At 38.7% G+C, this 14513-nt stretch overlaps 1 protein-coding gene across 1 annotated transcript in view; it reads left to right on the top strand.

Moving 5' to 3' along the window:
• The first annotated feature begins 14 nt into the window (after window positions 1–14).
• The window catches only part of LOC115445794 (pecanex-like protein 1), a 32067-nt gene continuing 17568 nt past the window's right edge, over window positions 15–14513 (top strand). Inside the window, 14 exon segments of the mRNA XM_037437510.1 lie at window positions 15–513; window positions 5821–5987; window positions 7589–7704; window positions 7838–8220; window positions 8222–8559; window positions 8561–9585; window positions 9588–9823; window positions 9825–10412; window positions 10415–10729; window positions 10732–11126; window positions 11128–12370; window positions 12930–13094; window positions 13532–13676; window positions 14088–14254. Of these exon segments, the coding sequence (XP_037293407.1) occupies window positions 361–513; window positions 5821–5987; window positions 7589–7704; window positions 7838–8220; window positions 8222–8559; window positions 8561–9585; window positions 9588–9823; window positions 9825–10412; window positions 10415–10729; window positions 10732–11126; window positions 11128–12370; window positions 12930–13094; window positions 13532–13676; window positions 14088–14254 (5436 nt within the window). The 5' untranslated portion in view covers window positions 15–360.

Genomic DNA, 14513 nt, shown 5'->3' with positions numbered 1-14513 from the left:
TTACCACTAATGTCAAAAGAATGCTGAATGAAGTGACAAGTGTTCCAAATGTTATATTGAATTCATTTTGCGTAATTTAGACCAAATTATTAGTAATATCATCCATAAAATTTCTAAATATGAGTTCTTCTATACGAAAAAATAATTTATAGTGATAAGTTTGAAGTGTTAACGCATTAAAACGCGCGTGTTTTATAAAAAATACATGTTGTTAAAGTTCAATTTCGCGCGTACGCTAACATCCAAAATGGCAGGAAGGGAAACAATTCGCAGATGTGAAAAAATCATTTTGTAAGTTTTGTGAAGTGCAGTGTGGGTAGACGATGAATTGAGCGCGGAAATGTGGACATAGCATTTAAAATGGGCTCTCAAACACTAGAGATACTGCGGCAGGGTGTTTGGGCGTCTTTAACTGGCGGATGGTTTTACGATCCCCATCAAAATTTATTTTGCAACACAGTACACCTGTATATTTGGCTGTTCCTACTATGTTTGCCGTTTTCTGTGTACCTGGTAAGTCTATTTTTAGTGTGACACTACGAATTTCTATCATTTGTAGGTTATACAGCTAGTAACAAAATCAGGTCAAAGTGTTTTTGTGTTGTTTTGCGTTGTGAATTGATGCTTGAGTCATTATGGTCAATGGCCTTATGGGGTCTTAGAGAGCGCCACACCGACTCGTCAATAGAAATTATATTGTATGAAATATTTTACTGTTGTTAATGAAATTCAAATGTTTTTATCTTTAGCTTTGTTTTTTATATCATACAAATGATTAGTGATATTTACACTACAAATATTAGTATATTGTGTTTAAAATGCTCTTAGTAAGAGGCAATAAACGTTTAAATCAGTTAAATATATTTTATAGTGAACATACAGAAAAATTTTAAATAAAAATTACTAAAATAAACAAACAAAGCATTCTAAAATGTGATTAGAAGTGTTTACTACACAATTTTAATTGAATAAAGAAAATTCTATTATTGGCAAAGTTCATACCTTAAATTCAACTCAAGCTTATATTTCTTAAACTTTGAATATAGATATTTAACTAAAGATACAACCTTGAAAGGGTAGGTAGGAGTACAACTACTCTTACAGTACGCTAAGGGTTTTTACAAACAATATTGTGGTTAAAATGCTCAGTTATACTGAAGCTTTCTCTTATTGAAGATGAAATTTGATATTCATTCAGTCATTCAAAAGATATAATTAAAAAAAGAGCGACACTTGGTAAACATCTTGTAGGTTCTGTTTTGAGGAAATAACCATGACTCATGTGTTCATAATATTTAAATATGGTAATAAATGTGACATACTTTATAAAGTTTTATTTCACATTGTGCTAATTAACATTTAATATAATTATTTTTGTATGACATCTGTATGTCAGAAACCAATCTTATTTAAATAAAAAATCTAAGTTTATGTGAGTTTTTGGATTTTATATTATTTATTATATTTAAACACACCAAAACCATAGAATGGATTTTTATAAAATTTGCCACATAGACTATGTTCTGTAAGGTCCTCATTTTTTTTCATGACAATAAGTAGGATCCTTTATTGGGAGAAGTTCTTCACATGGGTATAGCTATGAGTAACACCTAGTCAATGTTAAAGATGAAAAAACAATTGATTTAATACCATAAAAAAAATTAATACAAGAACAATCATAGCAATTATTCAAGGCAATTAACTTATTATAAATGTACATCGTTGGATCGTAAACGGAGTCTTTGAAGTATAATAATCTTCCGATTGAAAGTAATATATTGCATTTTATTTTGTTGGATGTGTGTTACCACTTCTAACAGATGGGACTGAGGCGTGGCCTCTATCTATGGGCCGTATAAGGAAACTCACAGTTGCTCAGCGGGGTACAGAGAGGGCTCACTGAGCTGAGAGACTGTGTTTGTTGTTTCTTTATGTGATCGAATCAGAAATGAAGAGATCCATAGAAGAATGAAAGTTACCGACATAACCTATTGAATTAGTAAGCTACAGTGGGAATGGGCAGGGCACATAGCTTGCAGAACTGATAGCCAGTAGTGAGTGAAGGTTCTGGAATGGAGGCCATAAACTTGCAAGTGCAGCGTCGGAAGTCCACCCACGAGGTGGACAAAAGACCTTGTAAAAGTTGCTGGTTGCATTTGTTCCCTCATAAAAGGAAGTTGCTGGATGTGGACCGCTTCCAATGGGTTGATCTGTAAAACTTTGGGGGAGGCCCGTGGTCAACAGTAGACATCCTGCAGCTGATGATGACGATGATTTTGTTGGATATAAAAAAAAATATATCATTTTAACAACTTTTTTAATCTTTAAATATTAGCCCTTATTTTATTATATCCATCATTTAAAATTCCCTCTGCAATATGCATAAATAAATTGCTACATTCATATTAAAAGGAAATTTCATTAGTGCATGCACAGTTATCAATGTTTACATGTTTATATGTTTCTCAGTTTCAGGTAAGTATGCTTTCTGCTGAATAACTCCTGTATAACTATCTGAGACAGAAATGTAGTCTATGTTGAACTACAATATGGCCTATCTTTGGGGCAAATTCATTCTGGAGTTTCAGTGGTTACTTCTGTCAAACAAATTCACAAACTTTTGAATTAATAATATTATTAGAAATAACATAATGTTAGTAAGATGTTCATGGCCAGCTTTAAAACTTGACTAAGTAATGATGAATGTTAATCGCTGAGATGTCTGTAATTGCTATGTAAAAACGCGCGTTGACGTGAAAACACTTGCGTGTTTCTATAGAAAGTTGTAATAGTCAACACATGTTAAATGCACTGTCATCTGAACAGAATTTTGAGGCACAATGTGCAAAACGTTGGCTCCAGAAATTATTATGAACTAGCTTTTGCCCGCGGCTCCGCCCGCGTTATAAAGTTTTTCAGGCTAAAGTTTTCCGTTATAAAAGTAATAGTTTCCCGGGAGCCTATGTTCTTCCCAGGGACTAAAAATTTCTCCATACCAAATTTCATCTTAATACGTTGGGTAGTTTTTGAGTTTAACACGTTCAGGCAGACAGATGCAGCGGGGGACTTTGTTTTATAATATATTTTTTAGAACTTTTTAAGAGGAACAATCCCGTCATACATCATTGTTGCATAACTTTAACCGTTTACGCAGCGCACGCAACGGAAGCTCTCAAAACTAATATTTTTTCCTCGATTTGCAACATGTTTCATTACTGTTCCACTCCTATTGGTCATAGCGTGATGATATATAGCCTATAGCACTCCACAAACAAAGGGCTATCCAACACAAAAAGAATTTTTCAGTTGAAACCGGTAGTTCCTGAGATTAGACATTACTGCTTCCCTCCTATTGGTCATAGCGTGATGATATATAACTTTGAGCACTCCACAAACAAAGGACTATTTAACACAAAAATATTTTTTCAGTTTGAATCGGTAGTTTCTGAGATTAGCCATTACTGCTCCGCTCCTATTGGGTATAGCGTGATGATATATAGCCTATAGCACTCCACGAACAAAAAGGCTATCCAACGCAAAAATATTTTTCTGTTGGGACCGGTAGTTCCTGAGTTTAGCCATTACTGCTCCGCTCTTATTGGGTATAGCGTGATGATATATAGCCTATAGCACTCCACAAACAAAGGGCTATCCAACACAAAAAGAATTTTTCAGTTCGAACCGGTAGTTCCTGAGATAAGACAATACTGCTCCGCTCCTATTGGGTATAGCGTGATGATATATAGCCGATAGCACTCCACGAACAAAGGGCTATCCAACACAAATAGAATTTTTCAGTTCGAACCGGTAGTTCCTGAGATTAGACATTACTGCTCCGCTTCTATTGGGTATAGCGTGATGATATATAGCCTATAGCACTCCACAAACAAAGGGCTATCCAACACAAAAGAATTTTTCAGTTCGAACCGGTAGTTCCTGAGATAAGACAATACTGCTCCGCTCCTATTGGGCATAGCGTGATGATATATAGCCGATAGCACTCCACGAACAAAGGGCTATCCAACACACAAAGAATTTTTCAGTTCGAACCGGTAGTTCCTGAGATAAGACATTACTGCTCCGCTCCTATTGGATATAGCGTGATGATATATAGCCGATAGCACTCCACGAACAAAGGGCTATCCAACACAAAAATATTTTTTCAGTTCGAACCGGTAGTTCCTGAGATTAGACATTACTGCTCCGCTCCTATTGGTCATAGCGTGATGATATATAACTTTGAGCACTCCACAAACAAAGGACTATTCAACACAAAAATATTTTTTCAGTTTGAATCGGTAGTTTCTGAGATTAGCCATTACTGCTCCGCTCCTATTGGGTATAGCGTGATGATATATAGCCTATATCACTCCACTCCACAAAGGGCTATCCAACACAAAAAGATTTTTTCAGTTCGAACCGGTAGTTCCTGAGATAAGACAATACTGCTCCGCTCCTATTGGGTATAGCGTGATGATATATAGCCGATAGCACTCCACGAACAAAGGGCTATCCAACACAAAAAGAATTTTTCAGTTCGAACCGGTAGTTCCTGAGATAAGACATAACTGCTCCGCTCCTATTGGGTATAGCGTGATGATATATAGCCTATAGCACTCCACAAACAAAGGGCTATCCAACACAAAAAGATTTTTTCAGTTCGAACCGGTAGTTCCTGAGATAAGACAATACTGCTCCGCTCCTATTGGGTATAGCGTGATGATATATAGCCGATAGCACTCCACGAACAAAGGGCTATCCAACACAAAAGAATTTTTCAGTTCGAACCGGTAGTTCCTGAGATAAGACATTACTGCTCCGCTCCTATTGGATATAGCGTGATGATATATAGCCGATAGCACTCCACGAACAAAGGGCTATCCAACACAAAAATAATTTTTCAGTTCGAACCGGTAGTTCCTGAGATAAGACATTACTGCTCCGCTCCTATTGGGTATAGCGTGATGATATATAGCCTATAGCACTCCACGAACAAAGGGCTATCCAACGCAAAAAGAATTTTTCGGTTTGGACCGGTAGTTCCTGAGATTAGCGCGTTCAAACAAACAAACAAACAAACTCTTCAGCTTTATATAATAGTATAGATAAATTTTGTTTGTATGACATCACTACAAACAAAGGTTAAAGTTATTTCAGTGAAAAAAAAAAAACAAATCCAAACGCTGTTTGCAAAGATAGACTTTAATTTGATTAAAAATATTCATGTTAAAATTGAGTCATGTTTGGCAATGTCATAAAAAAAATATTCATGTTAAAATTGAGTCATGTTTGGCAATGTCATAAAATTTATCAGTTTTGTCATTGTGCAGACATTTTGACATTGTGTTAGTTAAAAAATTAAACTGGTTTTATAAACCAACAAAATAATTTAACTTATAACTTATAAGGTACATACTGGTTTCCAATTTTGGAGTCTGTGACAAATTATAATTGAACTTTGTTTATTGTTTCCATATTTTTGTCATGATGTATTTACTTATCTAGCTAGCAATTTTAGTAATCACTAACTGTTTATTGAAATTGAACATAAGACTAGTTTAGTAATTCCATTGGCATAACTAGTTAACAAAGGACACAAATGCAAAACAAATCCTCAATTTTAATTAGTTTGATAAAAATATACTTTGTTATTTATCACAGGGTAATGACCTAAAAATTAATTCGCAACTTGAGTTTGAAGTTTAGATACTAATCAGTGTTTGGACGCCTCAGTCTTGGAGGCGTTGACGCACTGCATTGCTAACCCTACAGTAGCTACGCCTCAATAAATGCCCATAATAATTCATTTTCTCTCAACAGTACTTCCCACCAGCGAGCATAGGCTGGATAATCTACTGCGTGCTGGTGGCGGTGGTGTTCACCTGTCTGAAGCTACTGAACCACGGCCTTCACCACATGTACGATACCAGCGAATGCATCATCGTGCAGCCCACCGGTGACGGCACCACTTCCAATGATAATAACCCGTGAGTGATATTAATGGTTTATGAGTTATGTTGACTTCTCATGTAACACCTGTTTCAGAGTGATGTGTGTAGTCAGAAAGTATAATGTACTTTGTTATTCATAGTTCAGATGTTGCTACTTTTCAAAGGCTGGCATATCTCACCATAGATGTTCCGCTCCTTTAAGTCAATGCGTCATGTTATAAAGCCTATAGCTTTCCTCTATAAATGGGTTATTCAACACACAAAAAAAAATTCAATTCAAATTAGCAGTTTCTGAGATTAGCACGTTCAAACAAACAAACAAATAAACTCTTCAGTTTTATATACTCGTAATAGCATAGATTAAGCGAGCGGCTTTTATGTTTAGTCTTTGATGTGCATAAAAAATGAATAGTTTAATTTTAATCTCCCGATCTCACGATACAAGTAATCTGTTTAATCTCTTTAGATAAATTAACAAACTATTGTTTTAATAAAAGTATAAATTTCCAATGTCCCTCCAACACTGAAGAAATTAAAAGCAAATTCCGCGTAAACAGCAGGAAGTGCGCAAAGCTACGTGAAACAATAGCGCGTATGGGTGTAACGCTTTGTATATTTATTTGATGTGCAATGAGTAAGTGTTAGTCAGAAAAGTATTTATAGCATGCTATTAAATCTGTAAACTTGCAGCATGTATTTACAGTGCCGGTTAAAATATTTCTAAATATAAAAAAAACATAAGAGGCAATAGTCTCGCTGAGAGTGCATATGATGAAGTCAAGAAGTCAGAGTTACGCTTAAGGCTGGACTAATGTTAGTCGTAGAGGAAGATAAAAACACCTTTGAATATATTTCATGTTTATTTATACTTTAATAAATATACAATGGTAACTAATTTATGAATGTACTCAAAAAGTACCAAACGCTTGTTTTGTATATTAAATGTAGTTCGTAAAATCCCAAGAAGGACAAGATTTCCCGATTGCAATCCCGATGGTATGAGATACTCAGAAGATTTAGGAAAGATTTTTAGGCCTCTAGGAATAGAAAGTTTTTATTTTGTAATTTTTTTTTGTGATTTATTTTCCTTTGCCTGGATGAAACATAGCGGATGATTTTTTTGATTTATAACTCTCTGTGCACACGATATATAGGTGGAATTAATGCCATGCCATTCTTTGCCAGTCAACCTTTAGGGATGTGTAGAGAGAGGTGAATGTAGTATGCTTCGTTTTATCTCTTGCCCTATATGATCATGATAAGCATGATAGTTAAATTATGAAGATTTATAGATATGTATATTAACACACGTGCTAATGTCGCAATGTGACGCTATAAAGGAACTATGAACGTGTTAATATTTTTGTCTATATCGTTATCGTGTTTATGCAAATTAAAGCATGTTTGACGGTGATTAAGATTTGTTTGGGCGATACGATATGTACAATATTTTTTTACGTTTATGTCTCGTCTGTTCGTTTGTCTGGTCTAATCGGATCAATCGGATAAACAAATGTCACAGTATGTCAGAAAAGTACATAGATTAATCATTTCGGAAAATTACTGGATCACCCCCCCCTGTCTTATTCTCTTACTACGCTCTATCTTAAAATGGGCTGTATTCTGTCTGTTGGTAGACCTGATGAAGGCATGGAGATGACGACGTTGAGACTGGGCGGGGCCGCCGCCACCGGCAGCGACAACGAGTCCGTTACCTCGCTCGAGTACCACAAGCCCAATAACAGCACCATAGGTATGCAAAAATACACATTATTCACTTTAATCGTAATAATAGAATAGATAAATCAAAGGATTTATGGTAAGTAACAAACAATTGTAATGGTGAAGCTATATAGTATTATTTAATAAATGCATCTTTGTTTCAGATTTAAAAGTAGATGTTCACCGTAAAAATAGCTCGGAATCGAGTATAGAAGACAGTGCGTTGTCTGCCAAGCAGACTGAAGTAGTTGCCACGACGAAATCCGATTTATGTGTGGCGCAAACCACAGAAATGCCGGGCCCTTCCAAATCCCGTCCAACTACCAGGAGTAGATCCAAATCGGGCCATAGGCGGGAGCACAGAACCTCCAAACGAAGAACACACGGTACTAGGATAGACGAGCTGATCGGTGAAGCTTCCAGAAACCCAAGAGTAGATAATAATTTACCCGTACACATATTAGTAGACGAAGGTCCGTTTGCGAAAGTGAGTAGGCGGTATCACGAGTGCCCTCATAGAAGAGGATCTAGTAACAGGGACTTTTTCAAAAGAGTGGTTGTATCTAGATGGAAATGAAGCGGCCGGAGAGCCATATCAATCGAAGTTTGCACGTCAGCTCAGTTCAGATTCAAGAGATAATTCTGAACCAAGTGTCGGACCGCCATCGCCTAAAAAGCGAACGGCGCATAGACGTCGATACACCAACTATCCAGACGAGAGTTGCACCAAATCCGCCATGGCTTTAGCGACCGCCCAGTCTTCCAATATGAGAAGAAATTCAAATTCCACAATGTCTACGATACAACTGCCACTGTTAAACTCAACAGCACAACTAGTTTCTCACATGCGGAGGCACTCAAACAACGCGGATACAGGGTTTTTGCTAGTGTCGAATTAGGAAGTACATGATGGTCAAAACTGAAGCGCCGGCCGGAGATGTTGAGAAAAACAAAGGGAAAAGTCCAGGAGTTAGAAGGATAAAGAGTGCTGCGCTGGAAATCGGATGTCCTCCGCCAAGCGTGTCGAATTTATCTCCCCATCCGAATAGTGCTGAAACCATTGGAGGTCAAATGTTGAAAAATCCGAAAAGTGCTGTCATTCCTCCTCCTAGCAAGAGTCTCACCCGCGGTCCACACTTAAACCTTTATCCCAAAAATGAAAACGGTGAAGGCTGTAGCTACCCTTACTTAACGTACGGGTCTGAGATAGTATATCCAATAGCTGAGATTTCAGACGAAATGCAAACATCCCAGAAAGAAACAGATTTAGATTCCAGCGGGGAAAGTTACAGCGACTACGATGATGAAAAACAATTCCGTGGCTTCGATTGGGACGCTGAGCAGTCGCCAGCAATGCGATCCAGCGATTCAGATTATGAGAACAACGGCTCCAGATCACCGTTACTTGATAGACCATCAGACATTAGAATAGTGCGAACCAAAAACCACGGAGATAGCAGAAAACATTGCTGTGATCGACATTCTAGTTCCAAACACAACCCAGAATGTCCAAGTGACAAATGTAAACAGGTAAGACTGAAAAAAATTAAACACGAGACTCAATTTGATAAGCGCTCGGAACGACAGCTAGCGTCTTGTGAGTGTAAAAATAATAGTGGTGATTATTTTGATAAAGCAAGCGCTAGTTCGAAAGATTTGCTTATAGAGAAATCTAGTTTAGAATCAAATGAAAATCCAGATCAAGATAAAAGGCCGGAGGAAAGAAAAGTGGTAGAAAAGAAACTCTGGGACCATGATATATCTAATTCTAGCAGTAGTAGTGATACAGATCCGCCGCCCGAGGAAAGCAAAGAGAAGAACAACGCTCCTGAGACTGAAGAGTCGCAGCTTACTTGTGACAGTAAGAGCGCGGATGAGAGGAGCGTATACAGTCTCGATTGGCTTTTCGAGGAGGCCCTCCACCGAAACGAAGCTGTTGTCAAGAAAGTACGTCTTAACCTGATGTGGGGCTTTGTCAAAAACTAGCGTCTGCTCTAGGAGAATCGTCTTCAAATGTTCCAAAAATCCTAGGGGCCATACCGAAGCAAATCAATAACTTGGCACGTTAGCGAGCTTCTTCACAGTAGGAAAAAAAGAAAAAAGATTCCAAAAAGAGAAAAATGAAAATCAAAATGAAGAAAAAAATACTCCAGGGATGCTGTAGAAGCTCAGGCTGCTTTAGTGCAAGGATTAGAATATCTGTTCGCGACTACGAAAGCAAATACAGTTGTGATGCCTGAACCTAGTAGAGACGAAAGACCGAGAAGCCACAGACAAAGCTTACGAGGCGATAGGGAAAATGTTCACAAAACCAGAAAACGTTCGATCGAAGAAGTGGCACAAACGTCAACTAACACTTTGCTTCCGGCGACAATGCCTCTGCTAGCTGCTTTTCTGAGTTCAAGATCAGACTTTGGGCCTTGCTGTATGTCGTCATATGTCCAAGGCGCTGAGAACGCGTCACCGGAGCAAGGACAGGCGAGCGAGGAAGGCCAAAGACTGAGACCCTTAATGGATAGAAATCATAGGAATCGTGTTGGGAAAATAAAGAGATCGACAAGACAAAGAAACAACCCAAACAATCAAAATAATGCCGAGAAGAAAGAGAAAGTACCTAATCCAGACCCTACAAACAATTCCACTAGCGTCCATTTTGCAACGTCGTTTGATGATACGACGGACGGCGCAATCCATTGCTTCATGGATGAATACGGAAATTGGATGTCCTACACTTCTCGATAAAAAATAGTTCAGGGCGGGCGCAAGCACAACCCATACCTTTACCAGAGAAAGAAGATTCGATAAAATCAAATAAAGCTAAAACGAGCGATAACCCTGATAACTCCCAAGAGACTGCGGGAGAAGGCAGTTGTGGTTCCCTAGAGTCAGAAGCTGGCAACAGCGAAAGTCTAGCAAAAACTAAACGCGGCGATAGTATAGAGCAAAGCTCGTCCAATCAGGGTAGCAACAACCCACTATTATCTAGTAATAACAACGTATCAACAGTAGTTCCTATCAATACTAACAATGCGAACAAGCGGTTTTATGTGTTCGATGGGGTGGGACCGGAAGCCACACAGACCAGCCAAGGTCTCCTGTTGCATACGTGACAGATAGCTTATTGGAACAAATCGAGGCGGAGAGGCAGTCGCGAATGGGGTTTCCAAGCATGCACATAAACTTCCTAATGAATCAGCAAAGGGCTCAACAACAAGCTCAACAACAGACCGAAAGTACATCTGTGAATATTCCGAGCTTGATGCCCTCCATAGGGGAGGAAAGCGTTGAGATAAACATAAGGAGCAAGTTCTCAAAACTCATGGACGAAATTGAGAAAGCAAATCAACCGAAACCAAAGAGTTACTACAAATTGAAACTGTCTAAATGCATGGAGTTGAAAGTGACGATGGACAGATTAAAACTTATGGCGCTGTTTGACAGGAATTTGACGTTTAGAGACCTTTGTGACGATATTCTTGGCTATAATGGTATCGGTGTTGGGCTCCATGGTGTTAAACTTAGGATTCTACAGGGATATCTACGCGTTTTGGTTTTGCTTCATTATGGCCGGTAGTCAGTATTCGTTACTAAAAAGCGTACAGCCAGATTCAGCGTCACCAGTCCACGGATTTAACAAAATGGTCGTATTTTCAAGGCCTGTCTACTTTTGCCTGTGTGCTGGTATACTTTGCTTAGTGAATGGATACTTAGAACAAAGCACAGTGCCAGAGGAACTGCACACGAGAAGTAAAAGAAGTTTCGTAGAAGTAAAACCTATGACAATATATGGAATCGAAATGAATGATATGAATTTTTTGTACATTATCCAAGAAATGCTCTCTAAATTCCTTTTGTTTTTTCCCTTGGCGTTCAGTTTGGGTCTGTTCCCTCAGGTTAATACATTCTTGATGTATCTACTGGAGCAGATTGATATGCACGTATTTGGAGGCAACGCTACGAGCAGCTTGAGCGCCGCTGTGTATTGCGTTGTCCGATCTCTAGCCGCCATAGGCATACTCTACGGCTTTGCTTATAGTGGCCTGGTAGAAGGCAAGAAATCTCAGCACCAGAAACATAACATCCTCTTTTCGATCTTCTGCGGTCTTCTAGTTCCAATCGCGTACCATTTGAGCAGAAGTGCGAGCGATTACAGTTTGATTTGGAACTTGATTAAAAAGCACTTACTGCCGCCAGAGTTATACGCGATCCCAAATCCTGAACGTTCACCAGATTTGGATAAAGGTGATCCCAACACTTTAAGTGACGACAAAAAGAACAATTCAGAAAGTAACATATCGAAACAGAACTCCATCGGCAGTTCGGCGTCTAAGATCAACTTTAGTTCGGAGACAAACATTGCGAAAAACCAAAAACGGTCGCAAACTTCTAGCGTGAGTTCTTTGAAGATGGATCCTCGGGGTGGAGACACTTTGAATTCGACGTCTTCGTTAAAAGCCGATCCTCCGACTGAGACGGAAGACAAAAGCCACGAATCCAACGTAAATAGTGCGTCTATGAAACATGACACTGCTGATAAGCCAGACGAAGATATGGAAGACCCTCTGCCGAAGAAATTGCAAGCGACGGTTAACGCGAGGCTCAAGAATGATGTGATTGTGTGCACGTTTCTGGGGTTGTTCGTGTTTGGTCTGCATTGTACTACGGTGTTCACGACGCTAAGACCACAGCTTAACACGGTGAGAATTTTTTACAATATTCATCTTTTAATACCGAAAATAACGTCCTGATTTCATACTAAAATTTGAATCTTGTGCCATGGCCTCTTATGTTTTAAACTGTTAAGTCAGTAAGCACCGTCAATTATCTTATTAATTTTCGTGATACAGAATATTTTTCCCAGATGCACTTTTTAGTAAACTTAAAAAGGTAGCACTCATGTTTTTAAATTTAAATACCGCCCACTTTCAGTAAGGTAGTAAACACCGTCGCTAGTAAATCCCAATCGCTTTTTTTGATCCATCACAAAACTGGATTAATCAGAAAAAAAGATTGACATGCTTACAAATGACTTATTTTGATTGGTCTGTTCTTGAGATCAGATCGATCATTTAGAATAGGATTGTTTATTGAAAACGGTCGTTAGACAATAACCGCATTGCCTTGCGATAATAACAGAATCTCACAAAATGCACATATCCTCTGTAGTGTAATCCTATTGGTTAATAGTTCTTTATTATTTTACCCATATCAAAAGAATCAGTCTTTTAACCATAATCTTATGGTGATATCCTGCAGGTGTTGTGGATAATAGCGGGTATCCTGGGCTGGGTGCTGCACTACCTGACGCCGCAGCTGCGCAAACAGCAGCCGTGGCTGTGTCTCGCCGGGCCGGTCCTCAAGCAGCACGAGCATGCGCAGTACGAGGTCACCGAGCCCGCCAGGATCATGTGGTTCGAGAAGGTATGACTATACATAGTAGATTTTTTAAGAAGATTAGGGTGAATGCCTAAATCGAAAACTAGGAAATAGTGGAAAACAAAAAATAACTCACATCTTGCATTTATCCATGGAGGGTACCCACTTTTTGCTGTCTGTATTCCATCCCATTATGATAGAGAGCGAACTTATTACCATATTGTGCATAAATTACAGACTAAAGGCTGATACTTTGCAGAAAAAGCCGGGATTTGATCTTGGGAACTCAGAGCGCCGTCTTACCGCGTACGCAATGTGACCGGGGCATATTTAGCAGGCAGTGGTCATAGAAATCTCGGGCCTAATTTTGACGAGAACTAATACTGCATGATTAGATTGAAATAAATACAATTATTCGAAATTTGGAAGAATATACCTCCTTGGACAGAGATAGCCCTACATACAAACAATTTAATTTACAGATGTTCGTATACCTTTGCTTCCTGGAGCGCAATGTGCTGTTCCCGGCGGTGGTGGTGGCGGCTACCACGCAGGACGCGCCCGCCATCCAGGCCAAGTACGGCGACGCACTCGCCGCGCTCATCATATGCGTCTGCGCACTTAAATGTATGTGTCACATTTTAATTTCAAACATATTGTATATGAATAATAAAAACAAGTAGTTATTAATTATTTTATGCTTAAATATTATAATGATTATTGCATCCGTGAATATGTCCTCCTATTAAAATGAATTATAAAATTTTAAGCATCAATAATAAAGCGACTCAAACCGAGTCGCAGCCTATACTGAGATGATCACCTAGTTGTCGCATTGTAGACATGAACTTAAATTATTTTTTATTTGTATGTTGTTATGTGTGCCTCTGATAGGACAATATAAATTTATTTCTTCTAGTAAAAATTAAACCTAAATATCGTTAATGCAATATGCTTGAAAACTGTGAGGTGAAATATTAATTCTCATACTGTACTAGACTAAATTAAATAATTCTCACTATATATTTTTCCCATCAGGTCTACGCCACGCGTATTCAGAGCCTGATTCCCAGTACCTGATCCTGGTGTTCGCGGTGCTGCTGTTCCAAATTGACCTGAGCAGCCGCAAGATCTCGGAGACGTTCCTGGTGGACTACTTCATCACAGCAATCATATTCCACAAGGTGTACGAGTTTTTGTTGAAGGTAGGCTTTGAATTGCAATATCTGGAAACTTGGTAGTGTGTGTGTGTGTGTGTCTTTTTTAGTGATTTTACTGGTGTTAGGTCTCTCATATAAGACAGTTCGCCTGGGTAGGTGCCACCGCAATGTCTATTTCTCCTGCCAAGCAGCAGTGTGTAGTCACTGTTGTACCGGTTTGAAGGACATTGTAGCCAGTGTAACTACTGGACATAATGAGACTTAACATCTCATGTCTCAGGATGGCGAGCGCAGCGGAATACCA

The sequence above is a fragment of the Manduca sexta genome, chromosome 11 (genome assembly GCF_014839805.1).
Source record: "Manduca sexta isolate Smith_Timp_Sample1 chromosome 11, JHU_Msex_v1.0, whole genome shotgun sequence".
In the NCBI taxonomy this organism is placed as follows: Eukaryota; Metazoa; Arthropoda; class Insecta; order Lepidoptera; family Sphingidae; genus Manduca; species Manduca sexta.
This window is presented reverse-complemented; position numbering and strand designations above follow the sequence as displayed.